Source organism: Betta splendens, chromosome 19 (genome assembly GCF_900634795.4).
Source record: "Betta splendens chromosome 19, fBetSpl5.4, whole genome shotgun sequence".
Classification (NCBI taxonomy): Eukaryota; Metazoa; Chordata; class Actinopteri; order Anabantiformes; family Osphronemidae; genus Betta; species Betta splendens.
Window position 1 is genome coordinate 13,286,032 of NC_040898.2, and position 23,329 is coordinate 13,309,360.

At 44.9% G+C, this 23,329-nt stretch overlaps 5 protein-coding genes and 1 long non-coding RNA gene across 6 annotated transcripts; 3 read left to right on the plus strand and 3 right to left on the minus strand.

Moving 5' to 3' along the window:
• Window positions 1-1,286: 1,286 nt before the first annotated feature.
• Window positions 1,287-4,712, plus strand: tap2t (transporter associated with antigen processing, subunit type t, teleost specific). The gene is made up of 11 exons (XM_029133241.3): window positions 1,287-1,791; window positions 1,893-2,007; window positions 2,089-2,219; window positions 2,299-2,504; window positions 2,668-2,865; window positions 2,989-3,117; window positions 3,207-3,392; window positions 3,517-3,690; window positions 3,932-4,091; window positions 4,246-4,382; window positions 4,518-4,712. The coding sequence occupies exons 1-11, from the start codon at window positions 1,287-1,289 to the stop codon at window positions 4,710-4,712; spliced, it is 2,136 nt and encodes a 711-aa protein (XP_028989074.1).
• Window positions 4,241-7,856, minus strand: LOC114845352 (uncharacterized). Its single transcript, XR_003783863.3, has 3 exons — window positions 7,716-7,856; window positions 4,498-4,603; window positions 4,241-4,380 (listed from the first exon to the last, which is right to left on the minus strand). It is a non-coding gene; the product is annotated as an uncharacterized LOC114845352 (long non-coding RNA).
• Window positions 5,677-16,509, plus strand: acsf2 (acyl-CoA synthetase family member 2). Its single transcript, XM_029133243.3, has 17 exons — window positions 5,677-5,812; window positions 6,021-6,396; window positions 7,080-7,275; window positions 7,772-7,900; window positions 8,063-8,116; window positions 8,186-8,304; window positions 8,713-8,875; window positions 9,076-9,171; window positions 9,665-9,816; window positions 10,199-10,290; window positions 10,382-10,458; window positions 14,783-14,890; window positions 14,968-15,119; window positions 15,216-15,357; window positions 15,460-15,570; window positions 15,647-15,715; window positions 15,942-16,509. The coding sequence occupies exons 2-17, from the start codon at window positions 6,278-6,280 to the stop codon at window positions 16,002-16,004; spliced, it is 1,842 nt and encodes a 613-aa protein (XP_028989076.1). The 5' UTR covers window positions 5,677-5,812; window positions 6,021-6,277; the 3' UTR covers window positions 16,005-16,509.
• Window positions 10,638-14,659, minus strand: chad (chondroadherin). Its single transcript, XM_029133244.3, has 4 exons — window positions 13,082-14,659; window positions 11,914-12,077; window positions 11,633-11,788; window positions 10,638-11,226 (listed from the first exon to the last, which is right to left on the minus strand). Exons 1-3 carry the CDS (start codon window positions 13,865-13,867, stop codon window positions 11,647-11,649), a joined length of 1,092 nt encoding a protein of 363 aa, XP_028989077.1. The 5' UTR covers window positions 13,868-14,659; the 3' UTR covers window positions 10,638-11,226; window positions 11,633-11,646.
• Window positions 16,510-16,964: 455 nt separating the features above from the next.
• Window positions 16,965-18,335, minus strand: armc7 (armadillo repeat containing 7). Its single transcript, XM_029133251.3, has 3 exons — window positions 18,102-18,335; window positions 17,709-17,852; window positions 16,965-17,617 (listed from the first exon to the last, which is right to left on the minus strand). Exons 1-3 carry the CDS (start codon window positions 18,184-18,186, stop codon window positions 17,274-17,276), a joined length of 573 nt encoding a protein of 190 aa, XP_028989084.1. The 5' UTR covers window positions 18,187-18,335; the 3' UTR covers window positions 16,965-17,273.
• Window positions 18,336-18,367: 32 nt separating this feature from the next.
• On the plus strand, window positions 18,368-23,256 carry LOC114845350 (medium-chain acyl-CoA ligase ACSF2, mitochondrial-like). Its single transcript, XM_029133252.3, is given in 17 exon segments — window positions 18,368-18,638; window positions 19,122-19,317; window positions 19,496-19,624; window positions 19,701-19,754; window positions 19,844-19,957; window positions 20,354-20,515; window positions 20,728-20,743; window positions 20,746-20,822; window positions 20,925-21,076; window positions 21,152-21,243; window positions 21,350-21,426; window positions 21,507-21,614; window positions 21,712-21,863; window positions 21,968-22,109; window positions 22,199-22,309; window positions 22,415-22,483; window positions 22,575-23,256. Coding segments are annotated over 17 exon segments (1,833 nt in total). The 5' UTR covers window positions 18,368-18,519; the 3' UTR covers window positions 22,638-23,256.
• Window positions 23,257-23,329: the final 73 nt, after the last annotated feature.

Below are 23,329 nucleotides of genomic sequence, written 5' to 3' on the forward strand. Positions count from 1 at the left end.
AAATCCAAGATTAAATGTTAACATTTCCTCAAAAACGTTTAAAAAAACTACAGATTAGTAAGTTTTATGTTTTAATATAATATTTTAAGGGGATGTGGTTGGTGTGGAAAGTCTAGTATGTTCTTTAAACTGATATACAAACCTCTTCACCTTCAAACTATTTGACAGTAGTTTAGTTACAAAGAGCATGTTGAGTTTATTTCATTTGAATATACTCAAATACCTCAATACTATATTTTGGTTTTTCAGTTTCAATTAATACATATAAAAGGCAAATCGATAAAAAAATCCCTCACATTTGTAACATTGTAGAAGTATATTATGTTATGTTGCATCTATCGAGGGCTTTAAATTAATAATTTGATTGATTATTTGTTTAATCCACTTCTTCTACATTGTCGCTTTAATCAGTACAGTTCCAAGGGGTAAACAAATGCCTTTATTTTGGAAGAGCCTTCTACCGGAAAACGAAAACTGGAATTAAGCGCGAACTGTCGCCATCTTGTGGCCATTGTGTGAAATGGTAAAACGGCGTTAACAGTTTATATGTTTGTTTTTTTTTTAAACGGTCACAAACGTCATTAACACATAGAGGAAATAGTAATGACACAACATCGCGGACAGAAGGTTCGACTGCTTTTAATTCGTTTCAAGTGTTCGGAGACGGTACAGAACCAAGGAGCGTCGTCAAATTGAAAATGAAACCAAAACTAAAAGTAGGTGCCCGACAGTGTGCTACACGGTAAGTAAATGAACTAAACCGAGAAATCCCGATGCTTCACGCTTAATTAATGTGCAAGTCTAGTATGTAAGCTTTATTAGCACGGGCAGCAGCAACCGCACAGGTAACGACCAGGTGTAACGCCAGCTCTGGCTAACGTTAGGTAAGCTAGCTTAGCTGTAACGCCCAGTAACGTCATGTACAATGACCAGTAACATTATGCTGCAAACTATTAGTTGAAGGTAATGAAAGTTAGTCGCAGCTTAGATTAATGCATTGATGTGGCACGATTGTAAGTTACATTTACAGTATTCAGTAACGATGTTAAACCAAAGTTTAACCAGCATACATACATACAGTAAAGTTACTGACAGTCCTCCAAAGTGTAAGCATGTTATGAGAACGTAAGGATCAACGTTTCTTATTACGCAGTGAAAGTGAAGTGCAGGTACCCTCAAACCTAAATGTATGTAAGACATGTACTTGTTGATTTTTTCCCCATAGGTAAAACAGAAGACTGTGATGTGATTGAGCAACGTCCAGTCTAACCATCCTCCAAAGGAACATGAAGGAAGTGGTTTTGTGTGGATTATTCATCCTTTTCCTGGATGCAGTCTTGTGGTGGGCACTATGGGCCGGACTGCTGCTCCTGAGGTTCTCCGGCTGTGGGGGACTGGCAGGAGTGTGGGCCTTTGGGGCAGTAAAGTGGATCATTCTCCACGTCTTCACCTCTTTACTGACTGATGGAAAGCCCCAGGTTGAGCTTCGCCGGCTGGTTGCCCTCCTGTGCCTTCTCACGCCTGTGCTCGAGAGTGGACGGATGGTGATGGCCCCACCGTCAGGGACTTACACGGGACCACCTCCTGACTTCAGCATGCTGCTGCTGGGCCTAATGGCTGCATCACTGGCATGTGTAGTTTGGGAAAAAGGCCTCTGTGGCACTGGAAAGATGACAAAGGAAAAAAGCAAACAGGATGCCAGGCGGTTGCTAATGAGGGTTTTAAAATACTTCAGACCAGATTCCCTTTACCTGATTGCAGCTTTCAGTTTCCTCATCCTGGGAGTCATCTGTAAATGAAAACTTTAACCACTCACAATATACTTTAAATGCTTCACCTGAGAACCTAGTTCACCATTGTTTGTTAATCTGTGATATCATTTTTTTAAACAGGTGATACATATATCCCACTTTATCAGGGGAGGGTCATTGATATGCTAAGAGGTCAAGCGTTTCAAATCAACTGCTATTATGCTGTCGGACAGCTGGCGCTCATTTCCTTTGGAAGGTGATGAAACAAAACCTGTAATAATAATTAGTAAAACCCTATTAAAACTAACTTTATTTTCAATATCTCTATCAATATCAGCGCTTTGTTCTCTGGGATGCGAGGAGGCATATTTATGTGTGCACTGTGCAGACTGAACAAGAGGCTGAAACATTTGCTGTTCTACTCCCTCCTGCAGCAGGAAGTGCAATTCTTTGAGGAGAACAACCCTGGTGAGACGAAAACTTTGAAGAAACACTAATTGTATACTTTTCTGGATATATTTGCCACTTTCTCTCTGTCCTCTTCCAGGACGTCTTTCTTCCCGCCTGCACTCTGACGTGGACAGGATGGGACGCACAGTAGCACTGAATGCCAACGTACTGGTTCGCAGCACTGTCAAAACCTGCCTCATGCTCCATGTAATGTTGGGTCTGTCGTGGAATCTCACTGTGCTCACCTGCTTAGAGATGCCGCTCTTGGCATTAATTCAGAACAAATACATCACACTGAGCAAGGTATGTGACAAAATAGATTGTTGCTCATTATCACAAAGGTTTGGTTTGTATAAAGATATGATGATTATTGTAGTTTTATTTTTAGGACCTGCTAAATAACAAATCAAACAATGACACTAAGTCTGTTTAAATTTTTTTTTATTTATTTGTGTTTGTTGAACAGGAGCTGAAAGATAAAATTCAGGACTGTCACGCTAAGAACAAAGACCTGGCTTTTCAAGCAGTCAGTGGGATCAGGACAGTCCATAGTTATAGAGGACAGGAAAATGAACTGAGGAGATACAATGAGGCTCTGGACCAGCTGTGCAAGATCAACAGACAATCAAGAATTTACAGCACAGTCTTCTGCTTATTTCGGAGGGTATGTTGGCAGATTTCAACTTTATTATTATTATTATTATTATTATAAAGGGATTAACCATTTCAACTGATAAGTATATTTGTTGTTCAACTTCAGTTTTACTCATGTCTAACTTCTTGCTAGATGGTGTCTGTGGGGATAAAGATTCTCATGCTGTTGCAGGCTCGCAGCCTCATTTTGTCTGGTCACCTCAGCATTGGTAGTCTTGTTTCCTTTTTTTTGTATCAGAAGCCCATGTCAGTCAATTTAAGGGTAAGCTTCATTTTTTTCTGTATGTTTGAATTTTATAACTTATATTAAATTACGTATGATAATGAGTTGAAAACAATCTTTTGTCACAGGAAATTATGTATGCTTATGGAGACACAGCGTCCACAGTTGGAGTCATCTCCAAAGTATTCAGCTACCTTGACAGGACACCAAAGTGTAAGAAGGCGGGAGTGTTGGCTCCTGAGAAACTGCAGGGAAGGGTTGTCTTCCAAAACGTCACCTTCACGTATCCCTCAGAAGATAAACCAGCTTTGAAGGTAACAGTGTGAGACTGTATCATACAATACTGTAAATACTGTACCATTCTGGTTAGAATAATGTTAATCGTAACCCAGCATTGACTACGAATGGATAATAAAATCATTAACATGTTCTGTTTAGTCTGTTTCTATAGAGCTGAAGCCAGGAAAGATGACGGCGCTGGTGGGTCCCTCTGGCAGTGGAAAGACTTCCTGCGTCAGTCTCCTGCAGAGGCTTTATGAACCTCAGGAGGGACAGATTCTGCTTGATGGAGAACCGCTGCACCATTATGAGCACAAATACCTCCATCAAAAGGTGGGAGGATTTAATCTCTGAGATGAAGAGTCGTTCACGTGTTGTATTATACTTCCACCCAAGAGATGCTTTAACACAGTGTTGCTATTCCCACCATTTATTGTTGTAAAGTTTACATCTGTTTGAATTCATGACTCGTGACTTACAAATGTAAACGTTTTTTTAATTGGTCAATATTCACTGCAGAAATGTCTGGTGTGTGTTTTAACATAATGTTTCATATTTTAATGTGTGCATCTAGGTGGCCCTAGTTTCCCAGAATCCTGTTCTGTTTTCTGGTACACTGAAGTACAACATTGAGTATGGCCTGAAGGACTGCTCCTATGAGAAGTTGCGGGAAACTGCAAAGAGGGCCAACGCAGATGAATACATCTCTGAATTAGAGAATGGATACCACACGGGTATAGAGCTGACATTAGCCACACACACAATGTTTAAAGGTGTCATGGACTGTGGGATCAGTTGCTGATCAGAGGCAAAAGAGTATGAAATATTACTAATGTTATTAAATATTACTTTACTGTTGAAATAATCAGAACTTTCTGGTTGTTACAGATATAGGGGAGTGTGGTAAGAAGCTTTCAGAAGGACAGATGCAGTGCATTTCCATAATCAGAGCTCTGGTTCGAGATCCGCAGGTCATTATACTGGATGAGGCGACCAGCAAACTGGATGTTGAAGCACAGCATACTGTAAGTAAAACATGCTCATAGCATTTCTTCGACCAAAACATTCTACTATTCCTTTGTAGTATATCTGAATCAAGTAACAAACTGTATGTTGCTATGTACTGGATTTGTATTTTACCAATGGTGTCGGTGTCCCAGGTCCTTCAGGAGGTTCTGAGCTGTGGCCGGACTGTGTTGGTGGTGGCCCATCAACTGAAGACTGTGGAGAAGGCAGACCACATCATCTGTATAGAGAAGGGAGAAGTTGTGGAAGAGGGCACACACCAAGAACTGATGGCTAAGAGAGGACGCTACTATCGTCTAAAGGAGGAGCTGTTCTCAAAGAAAAGCTGAATAGAAGCTCGCTCGCTCGCTCACTCACTCACTCACTCACTCACTCACTCACTCACTCACTCACTGTAGCGTTTAGTCCTCGTAAATCACAGCCCTGCTGGAGCTAATCCCAGCTGTCAGTTGGTATTCACCAGCTCATCACAGTGTGAATTTTTACATTTTAAAAAATAATTTATTGAATAACATTTTGGCTGTGGTTTTAAGCATAACATTTTTTCTTTGGGGGGAAGTAAAAATTCTAGGTAAACCTTTAGGGAAAAAAGCGTGGATATTTTTTGGTGTTTTGATTAATTCTTAAATTACTATAGATTAAGATTATCATGTGTTATTGCTTTTTTTACAAGAACCCAAAGATATTCAGTTAACTGTTATGGCATGGAAAAAATACTGCAGCACATTTGAAAAGCTTAAAGCTGTTTGCATGCATTTTTTTATAACAAAAACAAAAATTACAAAAAATCTTATAGTTTGTAGTACCTTTGTATGACAGTATTTGATGAAAATACTTTATTTCTTAAATGTTACTAACTGGCATCTGTCCTTGTGTAACGTTTTGTTACCTATAAACCTGAGTAAAAGTTCAGTGTGGGTTTCCCCTTAAACAAGTCTCCTCTTGTTGTTTCTGGACACACTGGTCAGATGACTGCACAGCGACCCTCAGAGCTGAAGCTGGAGATGGAGCTGCTAATTTATGACTTTCCTGTGTTACTTCCTGGTCATTTTCATGGGTGATTTAACAGATGGAGCAGGTACCTTCTTAGTAGAGATGCACTGGAGGCTAGAGGTCAAGGGTCACAGACGTGTGCACGTGATTGCGCTGTGTTGATCATCTAGTACTAATTTGGTGGATGTTCACAGATGTTAAAGGTGGACGAGTAACGAGGTGACGTCATCTGCTGGTAATAACTAATTAGCTAATATTCAGTCTAAGGCGCCAAACTGGAATCTCCTGTCCTGAAGCGACGACGGCTGGGCCGCTGGAGAACGTGACGCCACGTAACGTGCGCGTGCACTGGTTAATTAGAAATAATAGCAGAAGAAGGAACAGTGCTGAGTCCTTTGGCGTCCGCCAGTGACAGAGGACCGTTTGTTCACAGCTGGTGAGTTTCTGACTTCTCTCTTTCTTTAATTTAAATTCTACATCGTGTTATTTCACCGCCAACACGGTTTACAAAGTTTAACCGGGGTTTATATAATTTATTTATTTGTTCACATCTAACGTCAATTCATTCAATACATTGATTAGCTTTACAAGTACTGTCTTTGAAGATTTTGGAGAAATGTGTCTTCGTTTTCTACGTACTTTAGGCCCGGCTGTGTTTAAGTTGTTGCGCTCGGAGCCCGCAGACGCGCGCGCGCCCCCTCCCTCACGCCACATCCTCCCCCGCAGCGCGTGGCGCCACCCGCAGGGCGGTCGGTCCACGCAAAGCTTCTGTCCACGCTGGTGGAACAAGGTCCGAGCAACGAGCCGGCGTTCACCGACCGCGTCCTCCTCGCACAGGCGCGTTTCCCGCAGCTCGACTCCAGCTGTTCGTGCGGATCCAGGGGCGCTGCAGCCGCGCACCATGCTCCTCAGGGTCGCCTCCTGCTCCCGCTCCCTGCGGAGCAGCTCTGGGTTCTCCAGAGCCTCCAAAGTTCTGCAGGCACCGTGCAAACGCCCTCCAGGATTACCTGCTGCAAGTCGGTGAGTGAATCTGCTTAGCCTCCCGCAAAGTCATTTAACGCAACCTGTAATGCACGCACCGTGGTAAGAAATGGTGTAAAGCATTAAACACGCGTAAACAAAGCGACCACCGCCCAACGTTTATCAGAAGCACAATCTGTTTGCTCTGAGGATCATACGACGGCTGTCAGACACACAACCCGCCTCCAGATGTTGTTACAAGCTCCGCGTTAATGGCAAAGTTTACGGAGTTTTGACGAATTGCTGCAATTTCTGGGGTAAATCAGTGGGAAAACCAGCTGTTGCTGCAAAAAGCGGAAGGAAGGGGGGAGGAGACTTGAAAGAGAATCTCACCAGTTTAACGCTGGGAAAGAATGTTTCTCATAGTAGTTTTACTGATCCACGTATGGAAACCAGTGTTTCCAGTGTCCTGAGATGTTCACAACAAAGCACTGGGCTCTGAGTCAGATTTGCCTTCAGAAGTGATTTACTAGTCAGTTTATTCCCGTTACAGTAACAAAAAGGGAATTGTTTACATTTGCTGAAGTTTGGTTGCGTTTGTGTGTTTTATTTAAAAAATCAGTCTGATCATGTACAAAGGTCAAATTCCAACAAAGTCAGCGAGATCGAACATGTACTTGCCTGAACCTGTGGTTATTTGACCGCTTTACTGTGCTAAACCTGTTCCTCCTGTCTCCCTGCAGAGGCGTCCACGTGGACCATCCACCCATCGTCCCCACTCTCACCACCAGTTATGTCCACGGCACCTCGTCCATGTCCTTGCTCCACGCCACAGTGGGCGAGAGCCTGCTGAGCACCGTGGAGCGCTGGCCCGACAGAGAGGCCTTGGCTTTTGTAGACAGCGGAGTCCGCAAGACGTTTGCACAGTTTCAGCAGGATGTGAGTCCGTTAATCACGGTTTGCACAATATAAACGACCAAATATGCCTAAAATGAGTTGAATACACTTAAACTTCTTTTATCGTAAACAAGGTTTCAACTCTGCTTCTTTTCAGACTGTATTCAGAGAAATAATGAAATATATAGTATATGAGTACCATCAGAGGCACATAAGAACTTGAATCTACTTGTCTGCATCCCATCACTCTTTTCTTTCCTCACTGAGAACAATGTGCTCATGTTAATCAAGTCAAATCAAAGAAACTTTATTGACCCCCGAGGGGCAATTCAATCAATTCAATAAATATAGTCAAGCTTCTATAAAAGGCTTCTGGGTCCTTTTGAGTCAAGTGAAGTGAACATCTGCATGTAAAAGTTCAGATTAATTTGCATAGTAGCTTGAAGCTATAAATGGAATATTTACGTGTTCACAATGCGTACAGTGAGTAGTTCTGCAGCACGTTCTTGATCTCCGGTCCAAACGCGCTTCTCGGCAGGTGGACCAGGCTGCAGCAGGCCTGCTGGCGCTCGGACTGAGGAAAGGAGACCGGCTCGGCATGTGGGGACCCAACACGTATGAATGGGTCCTGTTCCAGTTCGCAACAGCCAAAGCTGGGATTATTTTGGTGAGTGGCGCAACATCCACAGCGTTGGCACACAGTCGGTCAACATCCACACGCGTCTGATACCGACTTCAATAGAACCTTTGGACTTGACGTGCACGTCTGTGTTGACCTTAACTTCACTCTCTGTTTTGATGAGCTTTTTGTCGCCTCGACACCCGACAGGTGTCTGTGAATCCAGCCTACCAGCTGAAGGAGGTGGAGTTTGCATTGCAAAAGGTGAGACAGGGTCGTTGTCCGACAGGAGACATGATTGAATGATGGAGTAATTCTGTTCGTGTCTCACAGGTTGGCTGTAAAGCTATAGTGTGCCCCACACAGTTTAAAACCCAGAAGTACTGTGACATGCTGAGACAAATCTGCCCAGAGGTTGAATCATGCAGCCCAGGAGACCTGAGGAGTGTCAGGTACACCTCGTACTCACTTAATATCACTCTGTCCTCATGTGTCAATCAGAACATGAAGTATTGTTGTGATTTAATGAGCTTGGTTATTGGTTGTTGCCCATAACTGCAGCACCTCTTCATTCTGCAGCCTAGAGTAAAGGCTGAATCCTTTTAGCAGCCAGTTAGCATAAGAGCTACACTAATGGCTTGCCTTTGAGTGTGTGGTGCCACACTGAGGGAATTTGACCTCCTGACCTCAGTTTTTGAACTGTTTTTGTGACAGCCCACGTTCTACGTGGACGCTGTTTATTTAACATGCTGCACAGACAGAATAGAACATCTAAGTGTTCACACGTGTTCTATTCTGCCGTTCAACTCTCAGGTGATTAAACCACAAACACGTGTTTCTCGTGGCTTTGTTTCCCTCAGACTCCCCGAGCTCCGCACTGTGATCGTCCTGGACAGTCGACAAGCAGGAATGTTCCACGTTGAGGACGTGATGCAGGCGGGCAGCAGCCAGCACAGGCAGCAGCTGCAGGACCTGCAGAAGAAGCTGTCGTTCGACGACCCCATTAACATCCAGTTCACTTCGGTAGCTGCTGGTTTTGACTTCTTCACCCCCCGACAACCTTTGACAGCAACAACAGGCTGATATCAGAAGAAAACGTGGTGCTAATAAGTTTCTGAAATGCTGATGCCTCTAGTTTTGGTTCTTGTAGTGTAGCTTATAACCAGAATAACACTGACACGCTGTACCTTTATGGTTTCATGTGAATAGCTATTTATTTCCAGGGCACCACTGGGACTCCAAAAGGAGCCACCTTGTCTCATCACAACATCGTCAACGACTCCTTCTTCATTGGTAAAAGATTGGGATACGACTGGAGGGTGAGGGGAACCTTTGATTTGTCTTCATGTGAGAAGCTGTTGATTAGCTGCATGAAAAGCGATCTGCATCTAAACTCTTGACATTTTGGGTTCATGCGAATCTTTGGCAGTTTGACAAACTTTTTAATTGCACCTAATTAAAACCTGCATTTATTAAAATGCATTGTTAGTTGAAGTGCTGAGTCACTCTTTGTTTTGACCCTGTGAGAAGGAATGAGCTCAGGGCTGAGTGCCATCGACGCTGTGGCAGGAAGTGTTTCTAAAAATGCAGGAGCTGCGTATTTGGACGTTCGCTGTGGCTTTTGGTGCACAGTCCTGTTGAAACAAACCATTACCAGACACTTGAAAAAGCACCAGTGCAGGATCCACATACGTCTGGTGATGCTTGTAATGCAGCGAGTGAATCTGTCCAAACCGATGATCCATCATCCCCCATTCAGGCTCAGCTTCACTACTCTCCAGATTCTTGACCCAGGTTATTTTTTCTGTGCAGCCCAACACTCGCATCTGTGTCCCTGTGCCTCTATACCACTGCTTCGGCTCGGTGGGCGGTGGGATGTCCATGGCCATGCACGGCGTCACCTTGGTCTTTCCCTCTGCGGGGTACGATGGGAAGGCTAACCTAGCATCTCTGGAGAGCGAAAGGTAACGCAGGCGATTGGAATACAGTAACTCAGGGTCAGGTGATACCTGCAAAACACACCTGCAGCCGTATCAAAGGATCCATTGTGCTGAGAACATAATCACTAATTTCACTGCAGCGTAGATTTTGATGAGTGGTTTTGGGAATAAGCTGAAAGGCTTGTTGTTGTGCAAAGCGGGTGTTTCCACAGTTAATGTGTAAAGATATGTCTTTAAAACATCTGTTAATGTCCAAAGCTGTGATTGTATGATAAATCTGCACGTGTGTCTGTGAATGGATTTTATGACGCCAAACAAAATGTTACCTGACGCTGTGAACCAACGTGTGCCTTTATTTTGCAAAGTAGTTGAAGGTCGAGTCTGATTCTGTGCGTTTTCCTCTCAGATGCACCTTTATTTACGGGACTCCCACCATGTACGTTGATATGCTTAACCAGCCTGACTTGGCTCAATATGACTTATCATCTGTAAAAGCAGGTGAGGAGAGAAGCCACTGTTGTCTATTGGAAATATTTCAGCGATGTTGTGCATTTTGAATGTGTTCATCCGCTTTGCTTGGGCCCTGCAGGCATCATGGCTGGTTCCCCTTGTCCTCCTGAGCTTGTGAGGAAGGTCATCTCTGTTATGGGGGTTAAAGAATTAACGGTGAGTGCCGTTCAAAGACACGTACTGTTCTCAGAAACCTATAGGTAAACACCACTATAGATGCAGGTGAGATTTTCAAACACGAGGGGGCGACAAATACTCAAGTCTGGAATACTGGAAATCCTTTAACGTTAGATCCATGATCACACATCTGTGAAAAAAATGTGTTTGCAACAGAGTTCAGTTTTATAAAGGTTTATTTGATGTCATCACTTCCAAAAGTCCAGGAAATGTACTGACAATACATTAGATATTTATAAAGATAGTTTAGAAGTTTTTACAATTTAAATACATTTAAGTGGGATTTCAGAATAAACTGCATTGCATAATGCATTGCATTATTGTTATTTGCATACATTCAACATAAAACACTTAATAGATGATCCTTTACAGAGCTTAACTTGATAATGAGTCATTGCTTACTGCATTGCAGGGCTTTACCTCTGCCCCCAATCAGGCTGCAGATTAGCTGTGTACAGTCTCATTCTAATCATTCACACACAATCTGGTGTTCACACCCACCCAGAGGTGGAAATCTGTCTCCAATGGGTTCTCCTAGTTTATATGGTGGTTTCCTGCACGTTTTCCATGTCAATATTATATAAATAAGAGAGGGTATACATGAATTTAAGGCAATGATTAATGTACCAGGTCCATATAGATCATGAGGTGTTGGTGTGAGAGATGATTAGACTTTGCTGGTCCTGAAGTAGAATGAGTCGCTGTTGTTTTGGTTGCTCATCTCTGCCTGAATCCTCTTCCACGTCCCTTTGGGGAAAAAGCACAAGGATCAGCAGCCAAATTAAACAGTTCAGGTCACAGAGAGACTGTGACCTGAACTCCGTGTGCTGGACCCCAGGGCCAATGCGGAGTTCAGACCGGGACGGAGGAGCGGACCAAATGTTGGGGAAAACAAAATAGTGTGAAGCCAAATCCACACCTTAAACCTCAGAGTGGTAAAATACGAATATCAAATTATACAGAATCCCAAATGAAAGCCAGAAGACTAGACCATCACTGGAGGGGTGTGATTTGGGGCTCAAACGGATGCCAGAGTGAGAGTCCAAACAACAGCATGGATTTTCAAAAGTAGTGATCAGCGAGGGAGTTGCTTAAAAACACCAGACATAACTCATCGTGTGAGTCCAGCGTCTCCAGTTGTGTCATACTGCACCTGTGCGGCCGCGCTCAGTGACGCGCGCCCTTCTTGGCCCGTCTGGACTTGACCCTGCAGCTGCTGAAGGCCGCGCTGTCTCGGACCTGCTTGCCCCTCTGCGAGGCCGGGGAGGCGCACACGGCGTCCGGGCGGCTGCGGGTGGAGTCCATCCACCTGTGGAGGAGGCACACCAAACAGGAAGTGCACACCAAACAGGAAGTGCACACCAAACAGGAAGTGCTCCCGGCTAATGATGAAGCCCCAGGTCCCACTGTTTCTGTCTAATGCTGGTGTCTTACTTGCGCAGCGGGGCGAGCTGGCACACGCAGCTCCACGGGTTGTTGGAAAGGGTGAGGTTGGTGATGGTGCTGTAGTCCAGACTCCGGGGGAGAGACTTGAGCTTATTGCTGTCCAGGTGCAGCGACTTGATCGCGCTCACGCCAGCGAACGCACCGTCTGAGAACTAGGAGAGAGGCAGAGAAATGCGTGAGCTGGTGCCGACCCGCCACCGGCACCCATGTTTGTCTGCAGAGAGGGATCTCGGGCATGAAAGCGTCCTCTCATGCCACTTCATAGGCATCGGCCGGGGTGCTAAAATCTTCAGCGAGGTGCTACATGAACCCGTCAGCTACGTGTCACAGTTATGTCTCCACGGAGGCGACGGCCTTTTGAAAAGGCTGCTCAGCGTGAGCTCGGAGGAGATGAGGCCGTTTGGAAATTTCCACTGTAGAGAAAGCAGCAGGCTGGAGGATATGGTTGTTTTGAAGTAATGGGAGGTGGATGACTTCCAGCGTGGCTGAGGTGTTTTCACTCGCTCTGTCGTCTCCCTCTTCAGGCTGCTCCTCTGCCAAGAAGACTCGCAAAGGGCCCAATTGTCTATTCAAGCTAAAAATACTGCTTTGGGTGCAGCGTGGAACACCCTGCCTCTGTTTACCTGTCTCCGACCCCTCCTGACCTGTTTACAAGACCCTCCCTCCCAGAGCAGAAAGCGCACCTTGCTGAAAATAACATTTGTGTAATAATTAGACTGCGACGTCGTTGGCCGGGGTCCAGCAAACAAAAACACTCTAAAAATATCTGTTTGGAAAATGTCCACGTGTGAAAACGCCCTCCCAGCATGAGCAGCGTGTTATTTCACAGTTTCCTCCGTACCGAGGCACCAAAACACAAATATGGGACGGGCCTCACCTATGCAGCGAGTGTGAGAAGTGGCGTAGAGCAGAGGCCTTCCACTGTGTGTTCATAATACAGATGTGTGAATGAGCCCATGGACGATGCTCAGCGTGCAGCAAAAACCTGGATCCTAAACAGTCTCACTGGAACCATAGAATTCCAGAAACCTAGAATTATTCTGGTTCTGTTTCCATCGCAACAGACGAAATATGACTAAATCTTCCTTAACATTTATCACACGTATTATTTGAAGTCACAAGCAGGTTTTTCAGACTTGTTTAAAGCACGACTGACCTTCTCCAGGCCCATGTTGTCCAGGTGCAGCTTCTCCATGTAGCGTCCAAAGCTTTGGAAAGCGTTGTCTGGGATGCTCCTCATGGGGTTCCTCCCCAGCGTGAGCTCCTCCACCACGCGCAGTTTGCTCATGGCCGCGCTGGGGTATGTGGAAATCTTGTTCCCGTCCAGGTGGAGGATAGCGAGGTTCTCCACGTCGTCCAGGGAGCCCGGCTGCAGCGCGCTCAGCTCGTTCCTGCTCACGTGCAGCCAGCGCAGGTCTTTGGCGCCCGCGAAGGTTCCGGCTCGCAGCTCCCTCAGCTTGTTGTCGTTGAGCTGCAGTATGAAGAGGTTGATCATGGGGGAGAAGATGCCCTTCGCCAAGTCGCCGATCTTGTTGCCGTCTAGGTAGAGGTAGGTGAGCTCGGTGAGGTCCTCGAAGGCGCCCGGCCTGATGGTGGTGATGTCATTGTTGGACAGGTAGAGGTAGATGAGCTTCTTCAGCCCCTTGAAGGCCTGGGAGCCGATCTCCTTGAGCTGACAGTGCTGCATGTGCAGGGAAATGAGCCCTTTGCTTTCGCTGAAGGCGCCCGTGGGAATGCTGCTGAGGTTGTTCCTCTGCAGGTTCAGCAGGCGGGTGGCCTCCGACACCCGGGGGATCTTCTTCAGCCCCACGCTGTCACAGATGACGTGCTGAAGGTCGCCGTGGCAGTGGCACAGGCTCGGACACTGGCTCAGGACGCCCTGCAGCGCGGGGCCCAGGACCAGGAGGCAGGTGCCTAGCAACAGCCAGCTCACGCAGCGCATCCCTGCAGGCGCCAGTATCACTCAGTCAGGTCGTCTTCAAGTCTGTCAGCGGAAAATCCTGGAAACTGCCCCTGAGTGAAGCAGAGTAGCGGTGTAAAAAGGGACGAAAGACAAGTTTGAACTGGAGTCTGTGAGAAGTGAAAGGTGAGCGACTGAGCGGAGGCGGGCGGTGCAGAGACGGTCACGCTGAGCGCAGGATGGGCAGTCAACAGAACACACGGCACTATTTATAACGCACACGTGGAAAAAAACGAGGCGGGCCGTTGGAGCGAGAGGTTTGCAGGAGGAAGTCAAGTGTGTGTGAGAACTTAACCCTGAAGGAGCGGGAGGACGCTGGCTTCACGGCGACGCCCCGACCGACGGCAGCCAAAAACACACGCGGTTTGATGTTTTTCTGACACCTGAGTGACTTCCGTGCGAGCGAGTAACAACGTGGCACGAGGTCCAGGCCAGATGTGTCTATTGTTATTCAGTCTGCGGTGGAGCCACTCCCGCGCTGCTGTTTTATAACCCATAATAGTCCCCAGATGTTTTTGCAAGAAGCGAGGTGTTGTTTCAAACGATACCTCCATCATCCCGAGAATGAAGGTGCACATTCTTTGGTTTGTGTCATGGTCACAGGAAGAGCTTCATTCATTACGCCTGCTTTAAATGATGCTTCTGACGGGACTGTTGACAGGTTCAGGTTCAGAGGAGGGTTTGGCTCCACATCGGTGCATTTACAGTGAACGGACCCACCCAGAATAACGGAATCTAGAGTTTACCTGCCAGTTCTAGCATTTTATTGTGGAATATCATCTCCTCCTTTTTTCCCAACAGACCTAAACCTTTTTGCACACGAGCCTCCCTGTGAGCTGCAGTGGAGGTTGTACTTGGTCCCCCTGAATGTTTAACAAGCGTTTGTTTGATTGACAGACTGGATACGGCACCACAGAGAACAGCCCTGGGACCTTCTTCGGTTGCCCGACAGACAACATAGATAGAAATTCAGAAAGTGTTGGGTACATCCTGAACCACCTAGAGGTATAACAACCAAGACAAGAGAAAACTTGTGTGTAAATGTGTAAAAAAATAATAATATAATGAAATGACTCCTGCAGGCTAAAGTAGTGAACCCTACAACGGGAGACATCGTGCCCCTGGGAGTGACCGGGGAGCTGATGGTGAGAGGGTTCTGTGTCATGTTGGGATACTGGGGCGACGACGCAAGGACAAAAGAATGCATCACGAAGGAAGGCTGGTACAAAACTGGGTGAGTGATCATCCATGAAGCGCTCTGGGGTCACAGGTCATTGTGTCTACGCCGATGCAGTTAGTGACAGGTTTGCGACTCCTGGTTCATTTGCAGAGACCTCGGCAGCTTGGACGCGTACGGCTACTGTCGAATCGACGGCAGGATCAAAGACATGATCATCAGAGGAGGAGAGAACATTTACCCGGCTGAGATCGAACAGTTCCTGCACACGCACCCCAAAGTGAAGGAGGCTCAGGTGAGTTCAATGCTTTGTATGCAGGTCATTCATGTCGGGTTGGTGCTATTTTATTGATGTGAGTGAGTTCTTGCTTCTTATTGTTGTGTTTCTGTTTACCAGGTGGTTGGAGTTCACGATGATCGCATGGGTGAGGCGGTGTGTGCCTGCATCAAACTGCTGGACGGCCAGGACTGCACTGCAGAGGAAATCAAAGCTTATTGCAAGGGCCAGGTGAGGTTTAGTGTTTTAAGTGTTTTCCACAGTTTCTTTGACGACTCTCTCATCATCTCCATTTTCTCCTTTTTAGATCACGCACTACAAGATTCCTCTTTATGTGCTTTTTGTGACCAGCTACCCACTCACTGTTACTGGAAAGGTGATTGACTAAGCCTTCACTGCTGTTGATTCTCATAACCTGGGTTTATTTTACTGCAATGACATAAATCTAGACTTAAGAGTCATCTATAGTCAACATGAGCTCTAATACTTTCACTCTGATGACCTACAAGAGGTGTTCTTAATGTCTGAAAATCACTCAACTCGAAACGCATTTCAAAACACCAGAACTGCTTATTGACAAAATTTTTCTTTCTCTCCTCCAGATCCAGAAGCACAAACTGCGAGAAGTAGCTGAGAAGCAACTGGGACTGAAGACGGGAAAATGACAAAATCCACTTGCATATGAAGAGTTCATTGAATGTTGAATGTTCAACAACACCAATCTGGTATTGGCCTTACACACAACCACAAGAAACTTCAGAAATAAGACTGTCAGGCTGCTGTCTTTTGCAAATAGATCTTTTCCTAATCTGATACTTTTTGGCTTGGCATGCACGCGTTAAGCAAATGTCATCGCATCACTGTGTGTTACTTGGACTTGTCAGACCTGTCAGCTCCTGAGGTTTGAGTTACTAAAGGTCACTGAATGCTGGTGCATTTTATTAGGAAGGAGATGCTGGTGGTATTTTATATCCTTGGTAAGGTATAATAGAAATGTTAGAATCAGATTCTCTGATTTCAGGGGGGTTTATAATAGAAATGTAAACAGTTACTTGATGTCTACTAAGGTTTCTCACATGTACAATAGATCCACTGTTTTTTTACTGCAGAGGTTTTAAAATGTTCTTTTTAACACCAACTTGAAATAAACCTTGTACCACATTATTAAAACCAGGCCTGGGCGTTTCTCCTTACGGGAAAAATTTAGGCATTTTTATTGATCTCTTTGGCAGGTGCACAAATCTTAAGCCCTTGGAATGCCATTAAGAATGACATGCACACAGTGATGGAAATGAGAAGGCTGGGGCACTGTATCACACACAAACATGAAACGCTGCAAGGAATTTCCTTGAGTCTGACCGACCTACATGTGCAGGATTGGATGTCTCCTTATGTCTAGACCTGAAGGACTCGACCCAGAAGGATCTTTAGAAGCCAGAAGAAAAAGAATTGTGTTCCTGGCTCTCAAGGAAACCACAAGGTTTATTTAGCATATTCTGGCTTTGGCCTGAAGGTTTCTGGACACGGTACCCTACATGAAAGTGGAATGTCAACCAGTTAGTGCTAATGTGCTGCAGCAACTGCCCAAGCCAAAGGAAAGAGAACGGTTCGTGATATTAATAGCATAGTTTTAAAAATAATATTTAATCTCTTCTCTGACACAAGTCAAATAAAGATGATATTTTTATGCCAGCATTAATCGCAATACTTGTGTGTGCAGCAAAAAAACTACAACTATCCAGTCCCCCCATGTGGTTAGAAAGAGAACTTCACTCAAGATGAAATGATGAAAATGAAAACAACCAATATCGACAGGTGAAACTAATTTTTCAACATTTGGGTGTCCACACCTTTTGTCTACATAGTGGAACAGAAGTATTACAGCACACTCTCATGGAGAGCAAAAACCTACACTAAAACGTGCTCGCTGTAACTTAATCCTTGGGCAGTGGGATCCCTACTGCTGTCTGCTGTCCGTGCATCTGCTGCTCCACCCGAGCCACCTGCTCCTCCGTGCAGCAGTCCTGGAGAAACACAGCAGCCAGGTTACGAAGACGGGGGCTCTCCGAGAGGGAGAAGCGTAGCATACACTGCAGGATGGCTGGGTTGGTGATGTCAGAGCGCGACGAGTGGGTTATGAGGTTCATGAGGGTGGTGACGGCCGACAGGACGGTCTCCTCCCTCTGGCTTGACAGGCAGTTGGTGACCAAGCTGATCCCACTGTTCTGTAAGATGATGTCTCTGCATTCTGGGTCCATACTAAGGTTACACAGTCCCCCTGAGTACATAATGCACAGGACGAGTAATGCAAAAACAGTTTTATTAAAGTACAAAGTGTTTGCACAAGCTATTGTTGATGTAATACACACCCATCCCGAACTCCACAAAGTTGTGGTTCTCCTCAGTCAACATGTCCAAAAAGAGGTCGGTCACTTGCAGCTCCCTCAGATGCTCCATGTTCTTGGGGTCATACGCAAAGTTGGCCAGGTTGGCTAGCACTTGCTCCTTGGCTTCTGATGAAATAACAAAATGTAAGACACTTCATTAAATTACTGTTAGGGTAACGTCGTAGAAATAATTCAGTCAGTCAGTCTCTGATTAAAGATTTGACTTTTATTTATTACAGATTCCTGGAACTTCTAACAAGTTTACAATAAATCCTTTGATTTATTGTTTGTACGACCTCCTGGTGAGTAATAGATTCTTTTATATTGAGGATGTGCCTAGCTAAAGGCTAGCTAGCAAACGCCACCATTACCCACCTTCACTATCGGTGTCTTGAAACTCAGTGACCAGCGTTTGTAAATATTCAAACCGGTCCGAACCTTCGTTGGTTTTGCTGCACATAGTGACGCCTGAGTATTAACTGCATTACAATTAAACAATAAAACATGCTGACTATTTTAACGTATATGTCGGAACCATTTTCCAGGTGTGGTCCGTCCCTGAAATGTTTCCGCGGAGCGAACAAGGTTCCTTTTTCAAGTTATCTGTTTACTGGTACGGAAGACTTTGTACGTGGACCTATGTCATAATACGGTTGGGTGTTTATCATGAGAAGCATTTAGTTATTTTTTACCTGGCAGTGGTCTCGTTTATTTTATGTTGCTATTCTGTTGTTGCTAATTTAATTTAACAATAAGCAGAATTTGCGTTGTTGACGTGCAGCTGCCGCACACGATGATTCCCAGAAACGCGCTTCGTTCCTTGACATTTAAAAACAGCTGGAGTTTTTCTAGCGCTTCAAACGGGTTGCGGAAATCATGGACACAAAATCCAGGTTTAACTGCTGCAAGTCGGTGAGTCAATTAATCACTCATTAAACTAAATTAGCTGTTGAACCATGTAAATGGGTTTGCTCGAAGCTACTGTAAATGATAATCATAAATTTCAGGAGCGTCCACGTTTAGGTTTTGTTCACATTTACATTATGCTGTAGTGATAAAGGTCAGATCAGATATTTCAAACTGCAAAGAAACATCTAAAAAGATAAGATGCCAATATTTAGCCCCTTAAACAAGATGAACATACCGGTAAGAAGGAAAAAACATGTTTTTTAATACTATGTAGATCCTTTAGCAGTGATAACGAGTAAATAGTTGAGTATCAAGGATTGGTTTCTGGTTTGACCTTAAGTCTCTCTATTCAGTGTGGAATAAAATACATTGTGGGTTGTTTACATATTTGACTGTAAACAAAGCTTATAATTCTGGCTCATGTGATCAAGTTAAAGAAAGTGTGTAGCCGTGTGTTGTCTAAAGAGGTTTCCTCTCCTGCTGCAGAGGTGTCCACGTGGACCATCCACCCATCGTCCCCACTCTCACCACCAGTTATGTCCACGGCACCTCGTCCACGTCCTTGCTCCACGCCACAGTGGGCGAGAGCCTGCTGAGCACCGTGGAGCGCTGGCCCGACAGAGAGGCCTTGGCTTTTGTAGACAGCGGAGTCCGCAAGACGTTTGCACAGTTTCAGCAGGATGTGAGTCCTTTATTCATTCCACTGAGGTTAAAGTTGAGTGTAAACATTTTATTTGTTAATGCAATTAGATATAGTTGAGACTTGCAAACCATTACGTTCAGTTTATATGTATGAGTTAAAATGCTCTATATACAAAGGGCACGTTCTTGAACTCCTGTCCAAACGCGCTCCTCGGCAGGTGGACCAGGCTGCAGCAGGCCTGCTGGCGCTCGGACTGAGGAAAGGAGACCGGCTCGGCATGTGGGGACCCAACACGTATGAATGGGTCCTGTTCCAGTTAGCAACAGCCAAAGCTGGGATTATTTTGGTGAGTGGTGTCTGATAATGACTTATATAGAAGTATCCCGTTTTAAACAGCTTTTTGTCGTCTTGACACCCAACAGGTGTCTGTGAATCCAGCCTACCAGCTGAAGGAGGTGGAGTTTGCCTTGCGAAAGGTGTGCACATCCTGGTTTCAATGTTGTGGCACACAGAGACAGTGTCGGTGTCAGAAAGATGATGGAGTAATTCTGTTCGTGTCTCACAGGTTGGCTGTAAAGCTATAGTGTGCCCCACACAGTTTAAAACCCAGAAGTACTGTGACATGCTGAGACAAATCTGCCCAGAGGTTGAATCATGCAGCCCAGGAGACCTGAGGAGTGTCAGGTACACCTCGTACTGTCCTCATGTGTCAATCAGAACATGAAGTATTGTTGTGATTTAATGAGCTCGGTTATTGGTTGTTGCCCATAACTGCAGCACCTCTTATTCTGCAGCATAAAGTAAAGGCTGAATCCTTTAAGCAGCCAGTTAGCATAAGAGCTAAACTAATGGCTTGCCTTTGAGTGTGTGGTGCCACACTGAGGGAATTTGACCTCCTGACCTCAGTTTTTGAACTGTTTTTGTGACAGCCCACGTTCTACGTGGACGCTGTTTATTTAACACGCTGCACAGACAGAATAGAACATCTAAGTCTTCACACATGTTCTATTCTGCTGTTCAACTCTCAGGTGATTAAACCACAAACCCGTGTTTCTCGTGGCTTTGTTTCCCTCAGACTCCCGAGCTCCGCACTGTGATCGTCCTGGACAGTCGACAAGCAGGAATGTTCCACGTTGAGGACGTGATGCAGGCGGGCAGCAGCCAGCACAGGCAGCAGCTGCAGGACCTGCAGAAGAAGCTGTCGTTCGACGACCCCATTAACATCCAGTTCACTTCGGTAGCTGTTGTGTAATTCCTGTTAACATTAGGAATGTTCACCCGTGTTCTATTGCTGATATGTGAAGTATTATGTCAGCACTGGTTAAATATTTATTAATGAACTGAGGTTTTCCCCTCGTAAGTTCAGGACCTTTGACCTTCAGTTCAGCCCAGTTTAAACATGATTAAAAAATCTTTAAGGTCTTTTTATAAGCACAGATTTACTTCCAGGGAACCACTGGGACTCCAAAGGAGCCACCTTGTCTCATCACAACATTGTCAACAACTCCTACTTGGTTGGTAAAAGATTGGGATACGACTGGAGGGTGAGTTTACAGTTTTATTCACCTAAAGTTGTTTTAAGGTGTGTGAATTCTACTTAAAGATGAGGCGTCCTTTTATCACCTGATTTTTTTCCCTCATTGCAGCCCAACACCCGCATCTGTCTGCCTGTGCCCTTGTACCACTGCTTTGGTTCTGTGGGTGGCGTCATGTGTATGGCCGTGTACGGCGTCTCCCTGGTGTTTCCCTCTGCGGGCTATGATGCCAAGGCCAACGTCAAAGCTCTGGAGAGCAAAAGGTAAATTATTAGTTATAGAAGTTAAAATCCAAACATATACAGGTTAATGGCAGATAATTGCTTTTCTTCTCCCAGATGCACCTTTGTTTACGGCACCCCCACCATGTTTGTCGACATGGTGAACCACCCTGATTTGGCTAAACGTGACAAGTTGTCATTGGAGGGAGGTTAGAAAGTTTAATGTCATCATCAGCGACCTACTAATATTGGCACAAACATGTTAGATCGACTTAACGCAATGTTCCTGCCCCTTTGTTTGCTTTTGCCCTGCAGGCATCATGGCTGGTTCCCCTTGTCCTCCAGAGCTCGTGAAGAAGGTCATTTCCACAATGGGTGTTAAAGGAATAACGGTGAGTTTAAAGTGACAATTACACTGACAGTCCAAGCGGGAGTGAGGAGAGCGTCACCAACCTGTTTGTGTGACTGACAGGTGTTGTATGGAAGCACAGAGAACAGCCCTGTCACCTTCTGCAACTCCCCCTCAGACAACCTGGATCGGAGGTTGGAGACTGTGGGCTACATCATGGATCACTTGGAGGTACCTCAACATTAGCATATTAATGACCTTAAGTGTGACTAAAAATTCTATGAATATGTCTTAAGTCTATTAATATAATATAAAATTATATTAATAGGCAAAAGTAGTGAACCCTAGCACTGGAGAACTCGTACCCCTGGGAATGACGGGGGAGCTGATGGTCAGAGGACACTGTGTGATGCTGGAGTACTGGGACGACGAAGCCAAAACAAGGGAGTGTATCACAAGTCAGGGCTGGTACAAAACAGGGTGAGTGGAGGTGGACACTAACTCTACTGGTTATTTGGAGGAACATCAATGGAGAATTTAAACCACGCCCACTTTGAGTTTTTTTTTACATGTGTCCTTTCCAGAGACCTCGGCAGCTTGGACGCGTACGGCTGCTGTCGAATCGACGGCAGGATCAAAGACATGATCATCAGAGGAGGAGAGAACATTTACCCGGCTGAGATCGAACAGTTCCTGCACACGCACCCCAAAGTGAAGGAGGCTCAGGTGAGTTGAACCTGATAATTGTTGGCAGGTGCACAATGCGATTAGAGGCTAGAACAAATCCCCACGCCCTGTTTTTCTCTGTTTACCAGGTAATTGGAGTTCAGGACGATCGTATGGGTGAGGAGGTGTGTGCCTGTATCAAACTGGTGGACGGGCAGGACTGCACTGCAAAGGAAATCAGAGCTTACTGCGAGGGACAGGTGAGGATCAGTGACAATAACTCGTTATATGTCAGCTGCTGTTTTTATTTATTCTCACTTTACATATTCATACCTGCACTTTTCCCACTCTGCTCCTTCTTCCAGATCTCTCACTTCAAGATTCCGCGCTACATCCATTTTGTCACCAGCTACCCGCTCACTGTTACTGGAAAGGTCATTTCCAATGTCCCACCTAAAATAGCGGTTGTGGTTAACCTTGTTCAGCTTCTTTAGTTTACCAACAGCTTCTTTTGTACCTTCATAGATCCAGAAACACAAACTACGGGAGGAAACCGAGAAGCAGCTGGGACTGAAGAGGGAACAATGACAAACCAATCAGGGCTGCGCACACACAAACCTAATACCTTCAGCCAGTAAATTAAAGACTACGTGTTCGGGACACTTGGTTCTGCTCAGTAATGATAGATTATTTTAACAGTTAACACAAGATGAAGGTCAAATATCCTATTGTGCAATATGTTTTCATTACCTCATCTGACATGTTTGTTGCTTAATATTTACACCCATTGCTTTTAGTGCCTGTAAGTGTGAGATCACAATTCTCTGCTTCAAAACCGTAGATTGTTCTCTTCAGGATGAGAATCAGACCTTGCTCAGGTGAAGGATTTTTTTGCATCAATGGCCAAGTACTGACTAGTAAACAACTATTATGTAAACATTCATACCACACAAAACACCTTTTTACATGAACTCGAAATAAACTTTGTACCACATTACTAAAATCAGGCCAAAATGTTTTATCTTTAAATGAAAACTAAAACTATTTTGTCTTTTTTGCAGCTGCACATATTTAGGAATTTTAATCTATACACTAAGAATAGGCCTGTATCAAAACAATTAACAGAAAGATCTAAGGGTGGAAACAGTTCTTATTTGCATTTCACTCTATAATTTACATTTACAGGAATAAAGATGCAAAAGAAAAACGGATTATTTCAATAAGAAAACTGTTTACTATTATTAATTACAGAAAAGGGGTGAAAACAGCTGCTGTTGTAC

What these genes read in the sequence shown, in the direction of transcription:
- chad (XM_029133244.3), bottom strand. Translation starts at nt 13,867, where the DNA reads ATGCGCTGCGTGAGCTGGCTGTTGCTAGGCACCTGCCTCCTGGTCCTG. An exon ending in ACAACATGGGCCTGGAGAAG is followed by an intron (nt 12,078 to 13,081) that starts GTCAGTCGTGCT and finishes CCTCTCTCCTAG; the next exon opens with TTCTCAGACGGTGCGTTCGC. An exon ending in CAGCTCGCCCCGCTGCGCAA is followed by an intron (nt 11,789 to 11,913) that starts GTAAGACACCAG and finishes CCTCCTCCACAG; the next exon opens with GTGGATGGACTCCACCCGCA.
- armc7 (XM_029133251.3), bottom strand. Translation starts at nt 18,186, where the DNA reads ATGTGCAGCAAAACCAACGAAGGTTCGGACCGGTTTGAATATTTACAA. An exon ending in TCAAGACACCGATAGTGAAG is followed by an intron (nt 17,853 to 18,101) that starts GTGGGTAATGGT and finishes TTATTTCATCAG; the next exon opens with AAGCCAAGGAGCAAGTGCTA. An exon ending in CTTTGTGGAGTTCGGGATGG is followed by an intron (nt 17,618 to 17,708) that starts GTGTGTATTACA and finishes TTATGTACTCAG; the next exon opens with GGGGACTGTGTAACCTTAGT.
- acsf2 (XM_029133243.3), top strand. Translation starts at nt 6,278, where the DNA reads ATGCTCCTCAGGGTCGCCTCCTGCTCCCGCTCCCTGCGGAGCAGCTCT. An exon ending in TGGAGTTTGCATTGCAAAAG is followed by an intron (nt 8,117 to 8,185) that starts GTGAGACAGGGT and finishes CGTGTCTCACAG; the next exon opens with GTTGGCTGTAAAGCTATAGT. An exon ending in GAAGGCTGGTACAAAACTGG is followed by an intron (nt 15,120 to 15,215) that starts GTGAGTGATCAT and finishes GTTCATTTGCAG; the next exon opens with AGACCTCGGCAGCTTGGACG.
- tap2t (XM_029133241.3), top strand. Translation starts at nt 1,287, where the DNA reads ATGAAGGAAGTGGTTTTGTGTGGATTATTCATCCTTTTCCTGGATGCA. An exon ending in GCGCTCATTTCCTTTGGAAG is followed by an intron (nt 2,008 to 2,088) that starts GTGATGAAACAA and finishes TATCAATATCAG; the next exon opens with CGCTTTGTTCTCTGGGATGC. An exon ending in AGAGAATGGATACCACACGG is followed by an intron (nt 4,092 to 4,245) that starts GTATAGAGCTGA and finishes TGGTTGTTACAG; the next exon opens with ATATAGGGGAGTGTGGTAAG.